General features: G+C 40.4%; 2 protein-coding genes across 2 annotated transcripts; both read right to left on the reverse strand.

The window, feature by feature from the left end:
• Nucleotides 343-3,514, reverse strand: ATP5G3 (ATP synthase, H+ transporting, mitochondrial Fo complex subunit C3 (subunit 9)). Its single transcript, XM_005675936.3, has 5 exons — nt 3,385-3,514; nt 3,086-3,197; nt 1,867-1,944; nt 1,168-1,361; nt 343-608 (listed from the first exon to the last, which is right to left on the reverse strand). Exons 2-5 carry the CDS (start codon nt 3,122-3,124, stop codon nt 494-496), a joined length of 426 nt encoding a protein of 141 aa, XP_005675993.2. The 5' UTR covers nt 3,125-3,197; nt 3,385-3,514; the 3' UTR covers nt 343-493.
• Nucleotides 15,668-15,865, reverse strand: LOC102180086 (ubiquitin-like protein 5). Its single transcript, XM_013968287.1, has one exon. The coding sequence runs from the start codon at nt 15,863-15,865 to the stop codon at nt 15,668-15,670; it is 198 nt and encodes a 65-aa protein (XP_013823741.1).

Consider the following 26,747-nt stretch of genomic DNA (forward strand, 5'->3'; position numbering starts at 1 on the left):
TTATTTTTAGATCCAGGTGTGTAAGACCAGCCAGGTTAGTCTTGGAAGGTAATACTGCTTCCAAGTATTGTAATTCATGTTAGCCCTTCAAAACATAAGACCATCTTAAGTAATTAACTAATCTGATTTAATCATATTTCATAGAAGCTCAAAGCAAACATTTCCCCTTTATATGAATAAACTAAAGCCCTATAATTTACAATGTGCAAAACATTAAAATAATTCCCATAAAAATTATATTAGCATATTTCCCATCATCAGGGACTGATACAGCCTCTGCCTGAATACACGTTCTTCTCAGTGATGATCTAAATTTAAATTTAGGTAAATACAAATCACAGCAAAAATTAAAGTTTTCATCTTTAATGAAATGACTTTGGAAATAACAGACATTTCCATGACACCAACACTACAGTTTTCGGAGTCACAGTAAGATACACAGAATTATATCCGTAATTAATATGAATGCCAACATTTCAAGCAGTAATTTCTGTTACATGGCAAACAAAATCAAGAAAGCAACCATCAAACAAAAGAGACCCATAGCTTCAGACAAGGCAAATCCCAGGATAGCATATGAGAACAGCTGCTGCTTCAGTGAAGGGTTTCTAAAAGAGACAACACATATCATATTATTCAAATTTTAGCATGGTTGATAGATGTTAAAGAACCAGATTATTAGTGTTGGGTTCTCTGTAAGCTGAAAAGTACTGGCACAGCGTTCTGCCCAGATCTCTCTTGGTTCTGCCTGTGACATTCCTTTCCCTTCATTCCTAATCATATGGGAAAAGGGAGGCATTATCTCCCTATGTCAATGGTCAGTCTTCATCCATTATGAAGGATTCTGACCTTCTTATCCCTATAAAAGTATGTTTAAGATTTGATAGTTTAAATAAAAGGTCTTAAATAATGGAAACTGGTATTTTTTTAAAGCATGAGCTCTCTTGCTCTGACTTTAGACAAGGAGTTTCTCTAGTCCTTAATAGGTAAACTGGAGTCTCTCCAAGGAGTTTTAGGACCAGTGATAATGCATACAAAGTACTCAAAATGTAATGCAAGACACAGAAAGGCGCTTAATAGAAAGTAGCTATTATTATGTCACTAGTTTTCTAAGTTTCCAACTATTTCAAACATGTTTCAAACTATTTATTTGGCAATATAAATTACCTGGCATAACCAATGATGAGACTGCCGAAGACTGTTCCAATACCAGCACCAGAACCAGCCACTCCTACTGTGGCAGCACCTGCACCGATAAATTTGGCTGCAGTATCAATGTCTCTGTTGACCGCAGTGGTCTGAAACTCCCTTTGGATTAACTGAGACACACCACTCTGGGTGCCATTAAATACCGTAGAGCCCTGGAGAGCAGGAAATAAAGGCAAAGGTCAAATCAGTAATCATAGTTAGCGATTTTAATCATGGTACTGTCAAAATGATAAGCACTGCTCTATATTTGTAGCTGAGTTTGAATAGAAGATGGTGTGGCACAATGGAAAACTCTAGGGCTTAGAATAATTCCAGTCTTGCAGAAAAGGAACAACAGGTTCTACACCACATAAGGTCTTTGAAAATTAAGAAAGTGTATGTGCATATGCTTTTTAATAGAGTAGGCTCTTCAGTAACTGTTATCAAAATCATAAACACCAGCAACTCAAAACACTTAAACATATATATTAATTATACTTCCTGGCCAAAATTCAGGTGACTAAGTTTTGGATAAAGTTTTTTTCATTGGCTCATCCTCTGCAAATTTTTTGCATGAAAGGGTGGAAAGGCCTGCCTAAAACCATTCATTAACGAGGTCTTCCCCCTTTGCTTTGATAAAGACCCTAAGACTTCTTTGGTAGCATTAGTTAATTTTACCTCTCCAGTCCTATTCTCTGGTCGGGATAACACTGATGCAGAAATTGGTCTGTATGCAACTCTGGATCCAGCTCTGATCTGTTCATGAAAAAGATTCCATGTATTAAGACAACAGATATGACTTCAAGGACCCTTCCCACACCATGAATTCTAAAAAGGCAAGTTGCAAAAATGAGTCAGAAACATCATGATTTTTCTCTATTGATTCTTATCCTGGCTATTTGATCATGTTTCAATGCATGAAGCAATTTTAACAAAACTGTTAATGAAATTTTAAAACTTATTCATAATGTATTTGTAATACTCTGAACAAAACTTTTAAGAACAATTAGTTAGAAAGAGTAAGTATTGCTTTTAAAATTTCAATTATTATAGTACCACAATTCAGATCAGAAAACCCGCAATAAATACCCCACATTCTCTGATAAGTGGATCAACAAGTACTATAAACGCTTGTCATTTTAAATAGCCCATTAGTTAACATGAGCTCCCGCTATTTCTAAGATTATTCCTATATGTCCATTAATCATAAAATTAAAAAGCATTTTAAACAATTCCACATTGGTGGAAGAACAATCTTTTAAACAGTCTGACCATCAGGACATATTCCTGCCCTTGAGTGTCCACTAAGGTCATAGAGAATTCCTTCAGAACCAAGACCTGATTCTCTAAGATAAACCCCCCAGATCTTCACACAAAGTGCCCCAAAATGGTTTTGGAAATAACACCCTAAAGGCAGTAGAAACTTTCAGCTCCTGCACTAGCCGCCTCCGCCCACACAGGGTAAGGCAAAGTTCCTCTGCAGCATCGAGTTTGACCTACAAATCGTAATGGAGACCGCAGCAGTAGCGAATGTAGGCCTCGAGGCCCCTTCCACCCTTCTCTGCATCCTAACCCTTGCGTGCCCCGATCCAACTGGGTGTCGGCGGAGGTGGGGGAGGGGCCGTTCCAGGACAAGGAGCAAGGAGGGTTTGACCTACACCGAGCTGGACCTGACAACTAGGAACTAGGCCTCGGCGGTTCTCCATAGCCAGAGTGGAGGGGAGGAGCGAAGTAAGAAACCCCAGGAAAGGGATAAAAAGACACAGAGGTTAAGAGGCGTGAGGGAACTGTCCTGAAAGGGCCGTGAGTTCCACGCGGAGGTGACCCATTCAACAACGTGGACGTCCGGGCCAAGAGGTCTGGACCTCGAGCTCCAGGCCCAGTCTGGGCTACGCACCAGAGCTGGGGTGCAGGCAAGCTTGGCGCAGGCGAACATCTTGCACTCTTCGGGACAGCGCAGCTGGAGGACTTGGGTGACAGGAGACGTGGGCTCCTCTCCCGCTTCCTCTCTGCGGAGGCAAAGAGGCTTAAGGTCAAGTGTCCTCCGAGGGCCCGTACTTCCACCCAAGTCCCTCGGGTTCCCGTGCACGCGGTCAGCTCGGGCCCAGCGCCAAACGAGGTGCCGGCAGAATGAATGGGTCCCTCTAGGGCGCGGCTTCACCACGGCCAGACCCAGCTTCCGCGCCCTCCGCTTACCTTCCACGGAGGTGGCGGCGGCCGCGGCGGCAGAGGTCGAAGGAATGGGGCTGGGCGCGCACGCGCAGTCCCGCTCTTATCCGCACCGCAGCACCCGGATGGAGAAGGCGGGGAATTGGGTGCAGCCCGGAAAACGCTCAAGGTCACTTTGTAACAACTTTATTGGTAACCAGTCCGGAAGGACAGAGACAGCCGCCCCAAGATGGAGTGGCGGGAAGAAGAAGGGTGAAGGAGAGACAAAAAGTAGATATTGAAAACTAGCCCAGGGAGAGGGAACCGAACGGATTATTTCACCTTTGATCTAAGCTGGTCGCAGGATAGTGGGACTTAATCTTTCAGTTGACTTTCTTAATGAGATTTGGCCTTTTATCAGTTGGTAGGTTTCTTTCTTAAAAGAGATCCCTTCCTGGTCATTCTTCTCTGTGAAATAGGACTCTGTGGGAAAACGTTTTATTCACTGCTTAGCGGAAAGTGAAAATACATTTCTGTAAAGGAATCTGAAAAAGAGTTCCAGAAGTCTGGAATAATCTTCTGGGGGAAAGTGGGCCTGACCTTCTGGGACAAGTTCAGTTCAGTTGCTCAGTCCTGTCCGACTCTTTGCAAGCCCATGGACTGCAGCAAGCCAGGCCTCCCTGTCCATCACCAACTCCCAGAGCTTACTCAAACTCATGTCCATTGATTTGGTGATGCTGTCCAACCATCTCATCCTCTGTTGTTGCCTTCTTCTCCCGCCTTCACTCTTTCCCAGTATCGGTCTTTTCAAATGAGTCAGTTCTTCGCATCAGGTGGCCAAAGTATTGGAGTTTCAGGTTCAGCCTCAGTCCTTCAATGAATATTCAGGACTGATTTCCTTTAGGATTGGCTGGTTGGATCTCCTTGCAGTCCAAGGGACTCTCAAGAGTCTTCTCCAACACTACAGTTCAAAAGCATCAATTCTTCGGAGCTCAGCTTTCTTTATGATCCAACTCTCACATCCATACATGACTACTGGAAAAACCAGAGCTTTTACTAGACGGACCTTTGTTGACAAAGTAATGTCTCTGCTTTTTAATATGCTGTCTAGGTTTCTCATAGCTTTTCTTCCAAGGAGCAAGTGTCTTAATTTCATGGCTGCAGTCACTATCTACAGTGATTTTGGAGCCCCCCCCCAAAATAATACTGGGACAAAGGAATAAGCCCCCCTCCCCCAAAAAAAGTACTGGGACAAAAGAATAAGCAAATGAATAGATCTAAGAGCTTTGTGACTTGGGCACAAAGTTACCTCTTGGTAAAGAGAGGGAGGTTGGTTTTTCTCCCATCCCTGTGATTGGGAGAATTAAGGGATTGTAAATGTTTTTTCCTGTAGGGCCAGGGACTAAAGAAAGTCCGAGTATTTTCAAAACTGACCCAACTTTAACATTTGTGGGTATCTTTGGGCTTCAGATGAATACAGAAATATCTTAGGAAAAAAATCGCTCTTACTGGACTTCTGTCAGGTCTTGAATTCTGTAAATCAGATTTAGTAGTTCTAACAAGTGGCTGTGAAAGTGGTACAAGTCAACATGAAAGATTAAGTATCTAGGGATGTCTAGGGACTGAAATCCGACCTACTTGGCCTAGAGCCCTGAAACAACATGGACCCAGAGGATCACTTTTTTTCTAGTTGGCACAACAGTGCAGTATCATCTAGCAGTAATCCTGGGGAGAAGCCCTCAGAACTAAAACTTGAAGAACGAGTTAAGACTGATCTACTTCATAGGCAATTAAGACACTGATCCAGCTTCAGAGGCAAATGCTTCAAACTCACACACAAGCTAATCATTTTAGGCTCAATCTTTAGCACATAAAAGAGTTAATTCACATGTGCAGTTCAAGGAAAACTCATTAGTATATTTTCTGAAGCACTCAATTCTTGCCTGAAGTATGTGGTAAGATGTCCTTTGATGTCTAAAGTTGAAGAAACAATAATGCTCTGTCATAGTCAGGGTTCACCAGAGAAACAAAACTAGCTGGAAGAAAAATTTGACCTCTCTTGGCAGGATCCTACTGGTTCTGTTTCTGTGGAGAACCTGGACTAACACAGAGCATTATTATATTAAGCATTATTGTTTACATATATCTATAGGCTTCCCAGGTGGCACTAGTGGTAAAGAACCCACCTGCCAATGCAGGAGATATGGAAGATCCCCTGCAGGAGGGCGTGGCAACTCACTCTAGTGTTCTTGCCTGAAGAATCCCATGGACAGAGGAGCCTGGAGGGCTGCAGTTCATAGAATCGCAAAAAATCAGACACAACGAAAATGACTTAGTGTGTGTACCTGCATGCGTGTGTGCGCACACGCACACACACACACACACACACACACAATGACCATATGGAATTAATTGACTTATGTGGTTATAGAGACTGAGAAGTTCCATGAACTGATTGCTGGAGACTCAGAAAAGCTGATGGTATAATTGAACTGGATCTAAAGGCCTGAGAATCACTGAGGCCAATGATATAAATCCCAGTCTGAGAAAATAAGATGGAATGGCCCACTTCAGTAGTGAGATAGGGAGGAAAAAAGTGAATTCTTCCTTTCTCTGATTTTTGTTCTATTCCTCAATGGACTGGATGATGGCTTCCCACACTGGGAAGGGCAATTTACTTTACTGAGTCCACAGATTCAAATGCTGATCTTGGTGGGGAGGGAGGCCCACTAGAGAGGGGATATATATATATATATTTAATATATTTATATAAAATATATAAAATGTAAAATATAAAAAATATATTTATATGTATATATAAATAATTATATATATAATTATGACTGATTCACATTGATGTATGACAGTGACCACTACAACACTATAAAGCAATTATCCTCCAGTTAAAAAAAAATCTCATCCAGAAACACCTTCACAGACACTAGAAATAATGTTTAATATACATACTCCTGTGCCCAGTCAAGTTGGCACATAAAATTAATCATCACAGGCCTTATACTTCAGTAATAGATTATCTTAAAGGAAAAATTATTCTAAATGAAATTTGTGTATGGAAATGGCTTAGAGAAAAGCCCTTCCTCTCCAGCCATAAATCAGTAGCAGTAACTATTGAGAAGAGGCAGGAGAAAAGCCAGGCCCCCTAACAGTCTCACTTCCATGGTGCGTATAGGTTAGTTGCCTATAGGAGTGAGAGGTACCCTCTGTGTCCAGACTCCCTCCTAATATGTGTCAGCACGTCAAGGAGCAGATGAGTTGGCCTAGAAGAGAATAGATCCTTTGTGGGTTCTGTGAGTTAGAGTTTAACTATTTACAAAGAATTTTAGGTGTTCAAAGAACAGATGTTCTACCTTTGAGAACGGTGTGTGTGCGTGTGCACGCGTGTTTAAAACAGAGAGACAGAGACACAGAGAAAGTCAAATAATAAGTTAGTCATAAGTATTTAATCCTGTCTACATTTTTTCTTAGGCTGTGGAGTCAGTCATGTTAAGTTATGGGACATTAGAATTAGGTAATATCTGATAACTGGGTGATGATGGCATGAGGAAGAAAGGAATGGGGCAGTAAAAAGAAGTATGAACTATAATTTCTAAATAAATCCTTCCCTATCCTGCATGCTCCTGTGCAATGTGACTTTGCTACTCATCTCATCTAATCTACTGCTTGATCATTAATATTAAAAGAAAATGAATACGTATATAAATATGTGATCATGTTCCTCTGCTGACTAACCCATCTCGAAGTAAGTAACTTACTCCTTTTCCAATTAATATGCCAGGTGCTGCTAGTTACCTATTCAGCTTAATTCTCCCCTTCTCTCTTACTTACAGGATCCTGCTCCCAGTTGAAAAAAATACTGAGGTTCCCAGGCTCATTTACAGTTAGGAATTATCAGTGGTTTGTGAGTTGAAGTTACTTGGCAGTGCCTCTAAGAATGCTTGCAAAGAAGTTAGAGGCAACTGGTTTATTTTTTTTTTCTTTTCTTTTTCTTGCCTGGAATATGAACCCAGTGTTTGGAGGTGAAGCAGCAGTCTTGCAACCATGATTACAGAAGCAACACATTAAGTATGGAGAAGCTGGGAAAGAAACGGAGCCAGATAACACTCAACCATAAAAAAGAATGAAATTTTGCCATTTGAAACAACATGGATGGACTTGGAGGTCATTATACAAGGTGAAATAAGTCAGGCAGAGAAAGACAAATACTATATTATATCACTTATATGTGGAATATAAAAATAAAACAAGGTAGCACCCACTCCAGTACTCTTGCCTAGAAAATCCCATGGACAGAGGAGGCTGGTGGGCTGCAGTCCATGGGGTCGCGAAGAGTCGGACACGACTGAGCGACTTCACTTTCATTTTTCACTTTCCTGCATTGGAGAAGGAAATGGCAACCCACTCCAGTATTCTTGCCTGGAGAATCCCCAGGGATAGGAGAGCCTGGTGAGCTGTTGTCTGTGGGGTCGCACAGAGTCGGACACGACTGAAGTGACTTAGCAGCAGCAGCAGCAGAGATACAGAGAACAACCTAGTGGTTACCACTGGGAAGAGGGGAAGGAGAATGGGGAAGACAGGGGTCGGGGATGAAAAAGCACAAACAGTTATGTATAAAATAAATAAGCTACAAGGGTATACTGTACAGCACAGGGAATATAGCCAATATTTTGTATGACTGTAAATGGAGCATAATCCTGAAAAATTGTTAATCACTATGTTGTACACCTCGAACTTTACTATACATCAACCATGTTTCAATTAAAACATAAATAAATAAGGAGTCTAAGTTAACTTCTTTTTAGAGTAGCTACAGCAGCCCTTAACTGCCTATTTAGGGACTTCATGGTACAGGAGAAAATCAATCTATTTGGTTAAGCCACTGAAGTCAGTTTTCTGTTATGTGCAGCTGAACACAATCCAAACTGATACCATAATTCCGTAGATTTACACCTGAAACTTTTTTGGATTTGGGGCTGTGATTATAGTGGCCTATTCTCTCACAGAATTTACATTAACTTACATCTGTCTTTTTCCCCTTATCTGCTAGGTATTTCTGCTGGGACCAACCACAAGACAGAAATCATATTAGTAATTTGAACAGGGGAAATTTGATATAAACTTTGTTAACCAGAAAAGGGTATCTAACTACTAAAAATGGGAGAGTAGATTCTAAAGGGTCCAGAAGCAGGAACTATAAGAATAGCTGCTACCCTTGGCTGAGGAAGAATGAACAGTAAGGAGGAACTTAGAAATCTAGAGGCGAGGGCATCACTGTCACAGGAACTTGCAGTCCACAGTCCACTTGTGGTGAAGAAACTTGCTGGAGGCAGGGCCCGCACAGTGAACCATGAGGACTGCTGAGGTGAACACAACCAGGCCTCTGCTGCAAGCCAATCCACCTGAAGAAGAAAGGAAAGTCCTTCCTCTTGGTCTGGCTTCATAGTGTCTTTCCAGCACCCTCTATTGGCCAAGCCGAACATTCTGCCAGTTGTCATAGCGGAAATGCCTATAGGGTCCAGTTGTAGAATAGAAACAAGGCAAAGAAGCATGGATTTCTAGCTGAGAGTCATAAGTTACTAACTAGCAGAGATGGTAAGATTTTTAAGGGCAGGAATTAGGCCTAATTCATGTTTATGTCTTCCACAGCAGCTAACATAGAGTATTAAACATAGTAGTCACTCAATAAATGTTTGCTCAGTAGTAACTAAGGTACTTAGTATGGTTGAAGTAATTTGCAAAAACTTATTCTTCTAACTAAAATTTTAGGCTGTTGGGACAAATTGGAATGACCTCTAGAATTTCTTTTTCTTACTTGTATTGCAAAGTTCAAACTTAGAGAACTCAAGGAATATTTTCTTTTCTTTTTTTTAAATTTGTGGCATGACTTTGTTCAAATAAACATTCTGTGTGTGTACCTAAGAAGGATTCTGTATTTATAGTCTTATGTACCTAAAGAATTTATTTAAAAAACAAACCAAAACAATAAAGCCCTTTATTGACCTGTTCTATGATACAAAGGGGCTGCCCAGGTGGCTCAGTAGTAAAGAATCCACTTGCCCTTGCAGGAGATGCCGTTTCGATCCCTGGGTCTGGAAGATCCCTGGAGAAGGAAATGGTAACCCGTTTCAGTATCACTGCCTGGAGAATCCCATGGACAGAGGAGCCTGGTGGGCTACAGTCCAGGGTGCCACAAAGAGTTGGACACAACTGAGCCCGCCTGGAGAATCCCTTGGATAGAGGAGAATGGAGGGCTACAGTCCTTAGGGCAGCAAAGACTAAGACGTGACTGAAGCGACTGAACGTGCACATGTGCATGCATGCATGGCCGAGCACACACAGCGCACGTGATACAGCGGAATACTGGCAGGAATGGGGCACGAGCAGAAGCAGAATAGGCCCTGGCTGGCTTGTGAGGCAGGCAAGGTCTGTCGGTGATTAGTCCTCGACTTTGTTCTCAAAGCCGCTGGTCTGTCAGTGGGCAACTGACTCTCTCTGCCCGCACCTTGTACTTTCTTGGCGTCTCGTGGCTACATTAGGCTCTCCATGGCAACAGCTACTGAAGCTATCTCTTCCAGATAGTTTCCGCTTCTGAGCTCTTACCCATGTAAAATCTAGCTTATTGCTTGCTTCAGCAGTGCATATACCAGAATTATAATGATACAGAGAAAACTAGCATGGCACCTGTGCAAGGGTGACACGCAAATCCATCATGTATTTCATATTTTTATAGTCTGCTACTGTTTACCTCACAAGCAGAGAAAGAATGCGAATGCAGCTAAGAAGGGGAGAGAGTTACAAATACATTTCCTTTTTTAAAAATAGAAGGTTCAAAAATGGTTCCTAATATGAGAAGGAATGGATAGAAGGGAACAGGAATAGACGCTGCTGCTGCTGCTGCTGCTGCTGCTAACCCTCTTTGAATATACTTTGCTTTCTGGATTTGGATTTGGAACCATGCAACTCATTTAAAAAGGTGAAAAGAAAATTAAATCTCCTACAAATGGAAGCAAATGAATTCTACTGTATCTAGTTGGTAGCATAACCACAATTTACTCTTTGTAGGTACAAAGAGTCCAGAAATGGATAAAAAGAACAAACAACTCTTTGATCATCAGCTTCATGCTCCCTGGCCCCTTTGTTGTTCCTCCAGCACCCCAACCATACTGCCCCGTAGAACTACATGTTTTGCTACTTAATTTGGAACACCTTATGTTTTCTTGGCTTAACCTCCACTTCATTCAAGTTTTTGCTCAAGGCACCTCTTAAGTGTGGCTTTCCTGGATCCTTTACCTAACTTTATATTTCTCCATGGCTGTTATTGTTACCTTGGCATCATATATAGCCGGTTTGTTTGTATCTCACATTAGACTCTAACTTCTTAAAGAGATGGGAATACCAGACCACCTGACCTGCCTCCTGAGAAATCTGTATGCAGATCAAAAAGCAACAGTTAGAACTGGACATGGAACAACAGACTGGTTCCAAATAGGGAAAGGAGTACGTCAAGGCTGTATATTGTCACCCAGCTTACTTAACTTATATGCAGAGTACATCATGAGAAACACTGGGCTGGAGGAAGCACAAGCTGGAATCAAGATAGCCGGGAGAAATATCAATAATCTCAGATATGCAGATGACACCACACTTACGGCAGAAAGTGAAGAACTAAAGAGCCTCTTGAGGAAAGTGAGAGAGGAGAGTGAAAAAGTTGGCTTAAAACTCAACACTCAGAAAACTAAGATCACGACATCTGGTCCCATCACTTCATGGGAAATAGATGGGATAACAATGGAAACAGTGACAGACTTTATTTACTGGGGCTCCAAAGTCACTGCAGATGGTGATTGTAGCCATGAAATTAAAAGACGCTTACTCCTTGGAAGAAAAGCTATGAGAAACCTAGACAGCATACTAAAAAGCAGAGGCATTACTTTGCCAACAAAGGTCCATCTAGTCAAAGCTCTGGTTTTTCCATTAGTCATGTATGGATGTGAGAGTTGGATCATAAAGAAAGCTGAGCTCCAAAGAATTGATGCTTTTGAACTGTGGTGTTGGAGAAGACTCTTCAGAGTCCCTTGGACAGCAAGGAGATCCAACCAGTCCATCCTAAAGGAAATCAGTCCTGAATATTCATTGGAAAGACTGATGCTGAAGCTGAAACTCCAATACTTTGGCCACCTGATGCGAAGAACTGACTCATTTGAAAAGACCCTGATGCTGGGAAAGATTGAAGGTGGGAAGAGAAGGGGATGACAGAGGATGAGATGGTTGGATGGCATCACCAACTGAAGGGTCATGAGTCTGAGTAAACTCCAGGAGTTGGTGATGGACAGGGAGGCCTGGCGTGCTGCAGTCTATGGAGTCGCAAAGAATCAGACACAACTGAGTGACTGAACTGAACTGATATGAGAGCAGGGACTTTGTTTTGTTTATTGCTAGTTCTACATAGCCTAGAACTTGCTTTACCTATTTATAGGCACTCACTCCATTTTTAAGCAATGAGATTGGAGAAGAAAAGGAGAAACTGTTAAATTTTCTTCACATGTGGATATGCGTGCTTACCTCTGCCTTATTTGATATGTTACCATAAGCATGAACTTCAACAATTAAAAAAGCAATATGTTAGAAAAGTTTTAATTTAAAACTGATAAATGTATTATATTATCCCCTCTGTGGCACCTGCGTTAATGAAACCAAAGGGAAGTATTATTAAATGTTGAATTTCAGTTCTTGGTGATGGGCTTGGGTGTACTTTTAGGCAGTAGCCCTATCCAATATATTTCAAATTATATTCAAACGCTAATCTATTCATGGTAAGGCTATTCCTGTTTTAAAGCATCATGTATGTGTGGATGTGGGTGTGTACACCTTCTTATCTATATATTGATTGGAGTTTCTTGTATTCTTTTATGTGATAGGAAGGTATATTGTCAGTTTCAGCTATATGTGTGTGTATATACATTTACACACACACATACATGCCATGCGGCTTGTGGGATCTCAGTTCTCCAACCAAGGATTGAACCTGGGCTGTGGAAGTGAAAGCACTGAATCCTAACCTTGACCACCAAGCAACTCTCGTATTACTCTACTTTTATTTAGTTTTTCACATTTTTTCCCTTCAGATTCATGTGTCAATCATTCATTCAACCAGCATTTTATTTATTTATTTTATAAAATTGTGAGCCTGCTTTCTATAAGGATTTTCTTTGCTGAGAATTCTAGAATAAAATATGTAGTAATTAAGGTAAAATTAAAAGCCTTTTTCTCCCCCCCTGGCTCCCTACTATGTTGCTATTAAAATCCTCTGGTCTTCTATAGGTTTTCATGCTACTCTCTCAATGCATCCCACCCTTGTAACTTTGGCCGCTTTGCCTGGCAAAGCACAGGGGGACTTCTGAGTGTTCAGTTACCTCTTATATATGTCAACAAAATACATGCTACTCAAATTCAGCTGAAGGTTAAAAACAGAACAAATGGGGGGAGCAGACTAAGTGCAGTGTTAAGAATTAGGACCAAGTTTTGTTAAGTGTCTCTATTTACTATCGTTGCTCCAAGATTATCTAGACAAATAGTATTTCTCTTGAGATCTGATAATTCTTTCCCACATTACACTTCTCTTGCCTTGGAGTTTTTATTAAATTTGGACCTCTAACCTACCAGAATAGTAACCCTTTTGGCTTACTCATCACATGCTTTGACATCCAACCAATTTTCTCTTAAAAACCATCAGGAAAAGAATCCCATCAAAATTGTCTTTCCAAAATAATATAAATAATGTATAACTACAGGCTTATAAATAATCTAAACAATATAAAATTATAGCCAGCAAAATTATAACTGTTGTTTATCCTCCTCCCTAATATTGGTTTCCTTCTTAAAAATAAAAATTATTAACAGTATAGTGTGTTCCTTTCTGGGCTTTCTTGGTGGCTCAGATGGAAAAGAATCTGCCTGCAATGTAGGAGATCTGGGTTCAAGCCCTGGGTGGGGAAAATCCCCTGGAGAAGGGAATAGCTACCAGTATTCTTGCCTGGGTAATTCCATGGACAGAGGAGGCTGGCAGGCTGTAGTCCATGGAGTTGCAAACTTTCACTATATTTTTACATGGAAAGAATTGGACATGACTGAGCATCTGAGAATATAGGGATATTGATATATATGAATAGAGTTTTTAATTTTCTTAAAAATTTATATCTTATTTTCAATGAATAGTGCTGGGAAAATTGGATATTTGCATGTGAAATACTGCAAATCTTACCATATACATTTATACCATATAATTTATACCATATGCAAATCTTACCATATACATTTATACAAAAATTAACTCAAAATGAATCAAAGACATAAATGTAAGCTCTGAAACTATAAAACCCTTAGAAAAAATCTCCATGACAATGGATATTATAATGATTTCTTGGATATGAAACCAAAAGCGAGGCAACAAAAGAAAAAGATAAATTGGGCTTCATCAAAATTAAAAAAATGTATGCATCAAAGGACATTATCTAGAGAGTGAAAGGATAACCCACATAATGGAAGAAAATATTAAAAATCGTATCTCTGATAAGGTATTAATATTCAGAATATGTAAAGAACTCCTACAACTAAACAACAAACTCCTCAAACAACCTAATCTAAATATGAAAAAAGGGATTCAATACATGTTTTGCTAAACAAGATATACAAATGCCCAATAAGCACATAAAAAGATATACAACATCACTAGTCATTAGGGAAATGCAAGTCAAAACCACAATAAGATACCATTTCATACCAATAAGAAAGCCTATGATCCAAAACAACGAAAAATAACAATAGTTGATTAGGCGGCAGACACACTGGAATCCTGGTGCAGTGATCATTGGAATGTAAAATGGTGTAGCTGCTGTTGAAGACAATGTGATGTCTCTTCTAAAAAGCTAAATAAAGAATTACCATATGATCCACAATTACACTTCTAAGTATATACTCAAAATAATTGAAAGCAGGGACTCAGATACTTGTACATCTGTTTATAGCAGCATTCTTCAGCATATTCCAAAAGGTGTAAATAATACAAATGTCTATCAACAAATGAATGGATAAGCAAAGTGTGGTGTATACATACAATGGGATATGTATGCTAGAGAAGGTGTGGAGAAAAGGGAACACTCCTATACTGTTGGTGGGAATGTAAGTTGGTGCAGCCACTATGAGAAACAGCATGAAGTTTCCTTAAATACTAAGGAATATAAAGTTACGTATGATCTAGGAATCCCATTCCTGGGCATATCTCTGAAGAAAGCTCTAAATCGAAAAGATGTATGTACCTCAGTGTTCATAGCAGCACTATTTACAATAGCTAAGACATGGAAGCAACCTAAGTGTCCATCAACAGATGAATGGATAAAGAAGATATGCCTTCTTTATCCATTCATAAATGGAATATTACAACAGAATATTACTTAGTCATAATAAAGGATGAAATATTGCCATTTGCAACAACATGGATGGACCTAGAGATTCTCATACTAAATGAAATCAAGTCAGACAGGGAAAAACAAGTATCATATGATATCACGTATATGTGGAATCCAAAAAAAAAGTGATACTAGTAAACTTATGTACAAAACAGAAACAGTCATAGAAAGCAAACTTAATGGGGAAAGGGAGTATTGCTGTTTTGTAGCTAAGTCATGTCTAACTCTTTGCAACCCCATGGACTGCAGCATGCCAGGCTCCTCTGTCCTCTGCTATCTCCTGGAGTTTGCTCAAATTCATGTCCATTGAGTCAGTGATGTTATTAAACCATCTCATCCTCTGCCACCCCGTTCTCCTTTTGTCTTCATTCTTTCCCAGCATCAGGGGCTTTTTCAATGAGTCAGCTCTTTGTATCAGGTGGCCAAAGTATTGAAGCTTCACCTTTAGCATCAGTCCTTTCAATGAATATTCAGGTTTGATTTCCCTTAGGATTGGCTGGTTTCATCTCCATACAGTCCAAGGGACTCTCAAGTACCAAGTCTTCTCCAGCACTACAGTATGAAAGCATCAATTCTTCGGCATTCAGCCTTCTTTCTGGTACAACTCTCACAGCTGTACATGACTATTAGAAAAATAGTCTTTCACTATAGAAAAATAATCTATGACTATTAGAAAATATCTTTGACTCTATGGACCTGTGTTGGCAAAGTGATGTCTCTTTTTTTTTTTGCAGTCCCTAAGTTTTTATTAACATGAGTTTCCAAAAACAAGCATCCATATTAGTGCGGGAGGAGAAGGAAGGGCAGGGAGAAGGAATTCTGCTCTACTGATAATAAAGCTCCAAGATTCATCCATCATGGATTTCATAGTCCCCCAGAGAAACCTGGTCCTTAAAAATCATGTACCACTTCTTCAATACAATCTTGTTCCAATGGGTGCCAGTTTGGGCTGTGATAAGCTTCTTAAGGTCCCCAATGGTGTCATCAGTATTGCATGAAATGCAGACCTTCTTCCCCAGATGGTCATTGCAAACAACTTCAGTCATCCTGGCTGAAGCTTAAATTGCCTAGAACTGACTGACACCACAACCTCCTCACTCTAGTCAATATCTCTGCTTTTCAATATGCTGTCTAGGTTTGTCATAGTTTTCCTTTCGAGGAGGAAGTGTCTTTTAATTTTGTGGGTGCAGGCACCATCTGCAGTCATTCTGAAGCCAGAAAATAAAATCTGGCACTGTTTCCTCTTTTCTATTTGCCATGAAGTAATGGGACTGGATGCCACGATCTTAGTTTTTTGAAAATGCTGGGTTTCAAGCTAGCTTTTTCACTCTCCTCTTTCACACTCATCAAGAGGCTCTTTAGTTCTTCTTCACTTTCTGCCATCACAGTGGTAACATCTGCATATCAAAGGTTGTTGATATTTTTCCCAGCACTCTCGATTTCAATCACAAGCAAGCTTGGGATTCATCCAGACTGGCATTCCACATGATGTACTCATGTGAAATGCAGGGTGTCAATATACAACCTTGTGGTACTCCTTTCCCAATTTTGAACCAGTCCGTTGTTCCATGTTGCTTCTTGACCTGCATATATGTTTCTCAGGAGACAGGTAAAGTGGTATTCCTATTTCTGGTATTCCTATTTCTGGTATTCCTATTTCTTTAAGAATTTTCCAGTCTGTTGTGATCCACACAGTCAAGACTTTCACATAGTCAGTGGAATAGAAGTAGATGTTTTTTCTGGAACTTGCTTGCTTTCTCCATGATCCGATGAATGTTGGCAATATGATCTCTGGTTCCTCTGCCTCTTTGAAACCCGCCTTGAAGATATGGAAGTTCTCAGTTCATGTACTACTGAAACCTAGCTTGAAGGATTTTGAGCATAACCTTGCTATCATATGAAATGAGTGCAACTCTACAGTAGTCCGAGCATTCTTTGCCATTGCCCTTCTTTGGGATTGGAATGAAAACGGACATTTTCCAATTCTGTGGCCATTGCTGAGTTTTCCAAATTTGCTGACATATTGAGTGCAGCACTCTAACAGTATCATTTTTAGGATTTGAACTAGCTCAAATCCACTAATTTTGTTCACAGTAATGCTTCCTAAGTCTGACTTAAATTCACATTCCACAATGTCTGGCTCTAGGTGAGTGACTACATCATTGTGGTTATACAGGTCATTAAGACTTTCTTGTACAGTTCTTCTGTGATTCTTGCCACCTCTTCTTAATATCTTTGCTCCTATTAGGTCCTCACTGTTTCTGTCCTTTATTGTGTGAAACGTTCCCTTGATATCTCCAATTTTCTTGAAGATTTCCCATTCTATTGTTTTCCTCTATTTTTTTGCATTGTTCATTTTTGCCTTCATATCTCTCCTTGCTTGTCTCTGGAACTCTGCATTCAGTTAGGTATATCTTTCCCTTTCTCCCTTGCCTTTGATCTCTCTTCTTTCCTCAGCAGTTTGTAAAGCCTCCTTAGACAACCATTTGCCTGCTTGCATTTCTTTTTCTTTGGGATGGTTTTGGTCACTGCCTCCTGGACAATGCTGCAAGCCTCTATCCATAGTTCTTCAGGGAAAGATATAGGGATGGGTAAACTGGGAATTTGGGATTAACAGATACACACTAGTGTATATAAAATAGATAAACAACAAGGACCTATTGTATAGCACAGGGAACTATATTTAATATTTTATAGTAACCTATAATGGAAAAGAATCTGAAAATGAATATGTATATATATTTATATATAATTGAATCACTTTACAGTATACCTCAAACATTGTAAATCAACTATACTTCGGTTGCAAAAAAAGAGAGACAGAAGTAGGCTTTAGATAATTGAGATTTTTAAAAATAGAAACAAAAATTATGACTGAAAAAAATGATTGTATCTCAGCAAAATAATTTGATACATGCAATAACATGGATGAAATTAAAAACAGTAAAAATAAGGCACATGCAAAAGGATAAATATTGTATGATTCCTCCTTTATGATGTACTTAGAATAGGCAAATTTGTAGAGATAGGAAATATTACTACAGTAGAGGCTACCAGGACTGAGAAGAAGGGAAATGGAGAGTTGTTGTTAGTGGTTACAGAGTGTCTCTTTAGAATGCTGAAAAAATTCTGGAGATGAATAGTGGAGATTTGCTGGGAGAAATATCAATAACCTCAGATATGCAGATGACACCACCCTTATGGCAGAAAGTGAAGAAGAACTAAAGAGCCTCTTGATGAAAGTGAAAGAGGAGAGTGAAGTTGGCTTAAAGCTCAACATTCAGAAAACTAAGATTATGGCATCCGGTCCTATCACTTCATGGCAAATAGACGGGGAAACAGTGTCAGACTTTATTTTTCTGGACTCCAAAATCACTGCAGACAGTGATTACAGCCATGAAATTAAAAGACGCTTACTCCTTGGAAGGAAAGTTGTGACCAATCTAGATAGCATATTCAAAAGCAGAGACATTACTTTGCCAACAAAATTCCGTCTAGTCAAGGCTATGGTTTTTCCAGTGGTCATGTATGGATGTGAGAGTTGGACTGTGAAGAAAGCGGAGTGCTGAGGAATTGATGCTTTTGAACTGTGGTGTTGGAGAAGACTCTTGAGAGTCCCTTGGACCATAAGGAGATCCAATTAAGTCCATTCTGAAGGAGATCAGCCCTGGGATTTCTTTGGAAGGACTGATGCTGAAGCTGAAACTCCAATACTTTGACCACCTCATGCGAAGAGTTGACTCATTGGAAAAGACCCTGATGCTGGGAGAGATTAGGGGCAGGAGGAGAAGGGGACGACCGAGGATGAGATGGCTGGATGGCATCACCGACTCGATGGACGTGAGTTTGGGTGAACTCTGGGAGTTGGTGATGGACAGGGAGGCCTGGCGTGCTATGATTCACAGGGTCACAGAGAGTCGGACACGACTGAACGACTGAGCTGAGCTGAACTGATGATTACTTCGTAGATCCATTATTTCATTAGGACTGAAACATGGCCATGGTCTTTTTCAATCTTTTCTTCTTCACTTATTAGCTGGGATTATTCTACAAGGAAAATCTTTCCCATGGCAACTATTTTTATTATCTTGTATTAGTTAGGATAGAAAAGGCAGAATAAATTGTTAATTTTTTCCCTTTATTACAGTTTTCAGAATAATGAATCATAGGTAATTTTAAATGATCAGGAAATGAGTTAGAGTGATTTAGAGTGGGTGATAAATCTTTAAGGAAATTTGGATGATTTCTTTATTTGAAAAAAGCCTGTTTCTAGGTGTTCTCTAAGGTCTCTTCGAGCTCTTACAGCTCATAATTTTTCTTATTCATAACAACACTTATGCTCTATTTCTCAATTTTGAAAGGAATCAGTTAACATGTTCTAGGGTTCTTCAGGGTGTAAGATAGCCCTTTAACATATAGCATACTTTGTTTGCCAAATAATTTGCAATAATTTTGTGGGTTTGTGTCAAAATACTGGATAGGTAGCTCATATTTGGGGAAGAAACTACTTCATTATTTTAAAAATATTTTTTGCAAAAAAAAAATTCACCTAAATTTTAAAATTTTAAGTATTAAAGAAAAATTGCAAAAAGAGAATAAAGAAGTACTGTTAACCCTTTACTCTGGCACCAATTTTATCACTTTCTACACTTTTTCATATTCTCTCTTATTCCTTTTGTTTGTATACATGTATGGTGTATGTATGGTATTATCTTCATACATGAATATGTCTCTATATCTATCTGTATATGTACACAGATGTTATATTTTTATTTTTTCTAAATCATTTGAGAGTAGGTTGCACACATCATGTCCCTTAATATTTCTCTGCATATTTCCTAAGAACAAGAAGATTTTCTTACATAATCACAGCAATCAATTCAGAAAATTTATCATTAACAAAATATTTTTATTTAACCTACATCATATGCTTCAGTTTCATCAGTTGTCCCAATACGGTCCTTTATGGAAATTTTTCCCCTCTCATACAGGACCCAGTCCAAAGTCACTTATTGTATTTAGTCACTGTGTCTTTTAATCTGTTATTATCTAGAACATTTCCTCAGCCTTTCTTGGTCTGTCATGACACTGACATTTTTGAGGAACCAGGTCAACTTCATTCATTTTATCTTGCCATAACCAGATACATTGCTCAGTTCTCAGTCATAAATTACAGAAATTTCCTATGTCTGACTGACCAGGAAAGGAACTTATTAAAAAGGCACTGGGGAGCTCCTTGACATATCTCAATAAATACACTTTATTTTGCATATATATGCAAATATTGTTTTATATACATACAGAACTATTTTTGTCTATAAACAAAAATAATATTTACTGAGCACTTCTAGTGTGTCAGACACTGTCCATATTATAAAACATGACCTATAAGATAAATGCTCTTTCAAATACTCCTGAATCCCATTTTTAAAATGAGACAATTATGATTAGGGGGATTAAGTAGCTTGCCCAAGGTCATACAAGTAATAAGGGACTGAGTGTTCAAAGTCAAGTTGTGTCTGACATTAAAGTCCATCATCTTCACTTCCACACTCTTATATGGCTATAACTTGAAACCTTTCCCATAAGATATTAGTTAGAAAATAAATGATCTGTGATAACCTGAAGTATTAAATATTATTTCAGTAAATGCTAGGTTATAAGAGGTGCATGCTAAAAAACATACACAAAATATAGCTTTTTCCCATCTTTAAAAACGTTCCCCAGACATGACCTAATGCTGGAGTTGCTGGCCAGAAAATCCTCAGCATGCACATCAAAATGTACCCACTTGGGGGCACCCACAATGCAGCTTTTCGGCTTGTTCTGCTGTCCAGAAGCTGTAAGCCTTGCAGAGCTGCAGGTGAGCCAGCTGATAGCTCAGGCTGCTCTACAGGACTCAGACAGCCACATCTGATGTCTCAAGGAAGCGCCTCCCATATCTCCAACTGGGAGGAATATTTTCCTTAGCATGTTGCCTGCACAATAAATTGTGATTATGTGCTATTTAAAACATTAATACTTAGTACATTTGCTATGGGCCATTATTAGAACTTAATGACCAAAACCAAGAACTAAAAATAATTTGCTGATTAAAAATGATATATTTGTCCAAAGGAGTTTTCGGATTTATGTTATGCCAACATTAGGAACCTAATAATTAACCAGCAGGGGGTAAAAACGTGTCCTAAAATCAAGCTAAGTGTTTCAAATTGGTTATGTGTTCTCACCTGAGGTGTGCTCTCTGGTGATCCCTAAAGCAAGGAGGGCTTCTAGCTAACATAAGTCAGGGATCTGGTCTTTAGTTCCATCTGATAGTAGAGATATTCCTGAAATTTACTGATGTCAAAGATGTCATGGACCCAGATATGTCATTGACCCATTGCCATGGGTGCCTGGAAAGGGATTATCATCCACAGCATAAGGAGTGAAGATATGGGGAATGAGGTTGTACTGGACATGGCTATCACAGTGTCAATTATAGCTACGGTCTCTGCTAAAGAGGAGATGAAGCGGCCATGTTCTGTACCATATAAATCTTCCTTTCCTATATATGGCTGGTTGCACTAGAGGGAGCCAAAATATTGACTGGAGAGCAGCTTATAGGGTGACCTGGCTCAAAAAGCACTACTACAAGCTGGTCCAATCATAGGCTCGCTTGTGGGAATCCAATCTGGGAAATAGAACATGAGGTGGGTAACAGTAGGAGCTGGTATGAAAGTAGAGAGGGGGGTACAATGCACAATAGAGGCCAAGAGCAAAGCTAGGTATGAGGAAGCTAAGCTGTAAAGAGGCTGAGACAATGATTAGTGTATTGGTTGCTGTCGCGTCTGACTCATTGCAACCTCATGGACTGTAGCCCGCCAGGCTCCTCTGTCCATGGGATTTTCCAGGCAAGAATACTGGAGTGGGTTACCATTTCCTTCTCCAGGAGATCTTTCTGACCCAGGGATTGAATCTGGGTCTCCCGCATTGCAGGCAGATTCTTCACCGTCTGAGGCACCAAGGAAGCCCAAGACAATAATTAAGAGGAACCTATGAGAAGGAGAAAAGATGGAGAAGAGAAAGCTAGTCTTTTGTGGGAGGAGTAGCAAGAAGTGTGAGAAGTAGGGAGAGGGAGAGCGCTGAGCCCTGTGGAGATGGAGCACTCGAGGGACGAGTCGCAGCTCTCTTTTGCAGTGCAGTTTCTCATCCAACCTGATCCTCGTTCCTTGACTGTCATGAGATTCTGGCTCCATCCTGAGTCTTACAATAAACAGCCATAATTGTGGGGATTTGAGTGAATATCTGTCCCCTTCCAACCAAGGTAACTAACTAGGAGTGATATGAAAGAAAAATATTAGTTTCCAGAGTCCTTTTTGAAAAAATGTGGTAAAATATACATAATATAAAATTCACTATTGTAATAATTTTTAAGTATACAGTTCAGAGGGCTTCCCTGATGGCTCAGCTGGCAAAGAATCTGCCTACAATGTGGGAGACCTGGGTTTGATCCCTGGGTTGGGAAGATCCCCTGGAGAAGGGAACAGCTACCCACTAATACCAGACCACATGACCTGCCTCCTGAGAAACCTGTATGGAGGTCAGGAAGCAACAGTTAGAACTGGACATGGAACAACAGACTGGTTCCAAATAGGGAAAGCAGTACGTCAAGGCTGTATATTGTCACCCTGCTTATTTAACTTATATGCAGAATACATCATGAGAAATGCTGGGCTGGAGGAAGCACAAGCTGGAATCAAGATAGCTGGGAGAAATATCAATAACCTCAGATATGCAGATGACACCACCCTTATGGCAGAAAGTGGAGAAGGACTAAAGAGCCTCTTGACGAAAGTGAAAGAAGAGAGTGAAAAGGTTGGCTTAAAACTAACATTCAGAAAACAAAGATCATGACATCCAGTCCCATCACTTCATGGCAAACAGATGGGGAAACAGTGGAAACAGTGACAGACTTTATTTTGGGGGACTCCAAAATTCCTGTAGATAGTGACTGCAGCCATGAAATTAAAAGACACTTGCTCCTTGGAAGAAAAGTTATGACCAATCTAGACAGCATATTAAAAAGCAGAGACATTACTTTGCCAACAAAGGTCCGTCTATTCAAAGCTCTATGTTTCTCAGTAGTCATGTATGAATGTGAGAGTTGGACTATAAAGAAAGCTGAGCTCCAAAGAGTTGATGTTTTTGAACTGTGGTGTTGGAGAAGACTCCTGAGAGTCCCTTGGACTGCAAGGAGATCTAACCAGCCCATCCTAAAGGAAATCAGTCCTAAATATTCATTGGAAGGACTGATGCTGAAGCTGAAGCTCCAATACTTTGGCCACCTAATGCGAAGAACTGACTCACTAGAAAAGACCCTGATGCTGGGAGAGATTGAAGGCGGGAGGAGAAGGGGACGACAGATGAGGAAATGGTTGGATGGCATCACCAACTCAATGGACAAGAGTTTCGGTAAACTCCGGGAATTGATGATGGGCAGGGAGGCCTGGCGTGCTGCAGTCTGTGAAGTCGCAAAGAGTGGCACACGACTGAGTGATGGGACTGACTGACTGACTGGCACAGTTCAGAATCATTAAGCACATTCACATTGTTGTGCGACTGTCGCACTGTCCATCTGCAGAATGTTTTCATCACCCCTAGCTCTGTACCCATTAAACAATAACTCCTCTTGTCACCTCATGCAGCCCGCAGCAACCACTATTCTACCTTCAGTCTGTACGAATTTGTGCAGAGTCCCTTTCAAATGAATAATATTGGTATAAATTGTTCAGGTATTATTTATGATTTATATAAATTGTATTTATATTAAATGGCTAGGATTTATTTGCAATATTGGTATCAGATGGTTAAGATATTACTCACATTATTGATATTATTAAGTGGTTAAGACATTTTATTTAACATTACATTCGTTATAATATTATACAGGTATGCATAGTATACATATCATTTATGGTTAAGATATTTATCTTAATTACTTAAATGGCTAAGGTGTTATTATTTATCTGGACAAAGCCACTGCTCAGAGTTTTGGGGGAGCTGGAGTTATCCCAAAGAGCCTGGGAAATGTCGACTATTGATTGTGTGCAGTCAGTTAACTGCAGAAGGAATACCAATCAGACAGGAAACCAAACCTGAGTAGGAAGCCCCAAGGGCGTCTGAGATGTTGAGCGATGTCTTTAGTCGTGTTCTAGCAAAGGGGTTGGTGTGTTTAGAGGAATACTCCTTGATGTATGAAGTAAAATAACCTTGCTTGTGGGGGAAAGACCGAGACCTGGGAAGAAAAGAGGCCAAGGAAATTGTGGGTTAAAGTCTGCCATCTCTACGTGGCTAGAGTTGACTTATTATACTAATTTGATTCCTGAAGTCTGTACTTTGGAAACATCCCTCTAAGAGGCTTCTAGATGTCATAGACCATATAATTTTCTAGTGGTTATTTTGGACCCTCGACAGCGTGGGGTCTATGAGGAGATGAGAGCAAGCTTAAACTTTGCTTAAGGGGCAGGGGTTGGGGAACTGACTTGATGAGTTTTCAAGGAAGCTGGACCAGAAGTCCAAATCACAAAATCCAAATTAAGGTATCAGGCAAGGTGAACTGGGATCCTGTGGCAAGATTCTCTGAGCGGCAGCTATGCTGGTGATACTCAATGGCTGGTATCACTTTGGTTCTGATGAAAACAAGATCCCAGACAGCATGTGGAGGGAGATAAGAACATGATCCAAATCTTGGGAAAACCAGATTGACTAGAACGAAGTAGACTGAGAGAGTTCCCGCTGAGCAAACACACTCAGGGCAATGCTGGACCACTGGATAAACCAGAGCTAGTGTCAAAACTCCTTCCTTCGGATTGAATATTTATGACAGGGATTCATGTTGAAAGACTGTTGTTCATCCCTTCCAGACAAGATTGAGGAAAGGAGAAGCAGTTCCTAAACAAAGCTATGTTTGGTTCTCTTAAGCATAACAACATGGTGGTCTGAGCTGCAAAGTTGAATGTGTCCAATGCCTATTTCTTGGCTTGAACACACAAAACAGACTGTGACACCTAGGGTCTTGCTGGAGAGTTGGGGTAATTTCATCACTTTATTGACTGATTCCTTCTTTCAGACCATTCCAAGTTAGGTTAACAGGGCATAGTCTTGAGATTGCGCAAATTCCCTACTTCATAAATCATCAACCAAACTCTAGACATAGAACTAATGTGTTTGATGAAGGTGTTTGTGCTGAAAGTTGATCTAGGAGGCTGTGTTGTGGTACTGGCCACTGGGAGTTCATGTTACTCTACATACTTATTCATCTGTTACATGCCACTCTGATCCTCTTTTAATGGATCTGCTGCTGCTACTGCTGCTAAGTCGCTTCAGTCGTGTCCGACTCTGTGCGACCCCATAAACGGCAGCCCACCAGGCTCCCCAGTCCCTGGGATTCTCCAGGCAAGAACACTGGAGTGGGTTGCCATTTCCTTCTCCAATGGATCTTATTAATACTATTAATAACTGAGCTGTTAAGAGTATTGTCAACAGATGGCCTTCAGCTGTTAGCCCCTTCATGAACTCCTAACAAAAGAGAATGGCCTTGCCTAAGAGTCACCCTCTACAGGGCAGCCCACATCCAATGACTGACCAACGGGGAAAGTAAAAACACTGACATCTTGGCCCAACTTGAGACGACAGCTAGCTCCAGCACTTCCCACAGAGTCAGCTTGATTTCTCCCATTTCCCAGTCTTGCTCCTGTCCCTGCTCTGGTCTGAATGTTTGTGTCTCCCCAGAGTTTGTGTATTGAAGTCATAACCCCAAAGGTAATGTTTTAATAGGCAGGGCCTTTGAGAGGTGACTAGATCATGAAGGTAGAGCCCTCATGAAGGGGATTAGTGCTCTTATAAAAGAGATTCTATAGGGCTCTCTAGCTCCTTCCGTCTTGTGAGAACATAGTAGAAGCCTTCGCTAGGAACCAGAAGAGGGTCCTCACCAAAAGATGTGACCATGCTGGTGCCTGGATCTTGGACTTCCAGTCTCCAGAACTGTGAGAAAAATTCCTTTTGTTTCTGAGCTACCCATCTGGTGGTGTTTAATTATAGTGGCCTGAACAGACTAAGCCCCCTTCCTTCCATAGATGCTCATCTCGAGGGTCCTATATAAACATCCCTCTCTGGGCCACAGTGTAGTAGATACTGGTCCTCACTCTTAGTACTTGTTCTCAAGTCCGTGTACTGACGACTTGTCTTACACCCAGTCATCACACTGGGGTCTGGTTCTGTTCTGACTTGTTCTTGATGTGGATGCTATTGCCATTTTGGTCTCCATTGATTTGAGGACATTGAGCAACACTGGCCAAATGCCAGTAGCATTCCTCAGCTCTGTGCAGCCAGAAATGTTTCCAAATATGTCCAACCTCCCCGCCTGCCCCAGCTTGTTCTGTCACTCTAATTGAAAACCACGCCATCAGCACACCTTCCTAGAGTGCGGGCACTTTGTGCTCATTGTCTGGATGCAGAGCATGCCTTACCAGTTTGCTGTTTGTTGCTGTGCCTTGTCTGTTCATCTGTTAGGATGGCTGAATGGCCACTCAGTAGGTCCACTGGTGGGGGCCACCGGAGACTGAGACAAGGGAGATGAGGGTGAGGGCCAATAAGGTCCACACAACACCACTGTTACCTGTAACTATTGTTGATAAGAATAGCGGCCACTTAATTATGACTTACCACTCATTAGCTCTTTCATCTCTTTCAGAATTTTCCACAGTTTATTGTGATCCACATAGTCAAAGGCTTTGGCATAGCCAATAAAGCAGAAATAGATGTTTTTCTGAAACTCTCTTGCTTTTTCGATGATCCAGTGGATGTTGGCAATTTGATCTCTGATTCCTCTGCCTTTTCTAAAAGTAGCTTGAACATCTGGAAGTTCATGGTTCACATATTGCTGAA

This window comes from Capra hircus, chromosome 2 (genome assembly GCF_001704415.2).
Source record: "Capra hircus breed San Clemente chromosome 2, ASM170441v1, whole genome shotgun sequence".
Lineage (NCBI taxonomy): Eukaryota > Metazoa > Chordata > Mammalia > Artiodactyla > Bovidae > Capra > Capra hircus.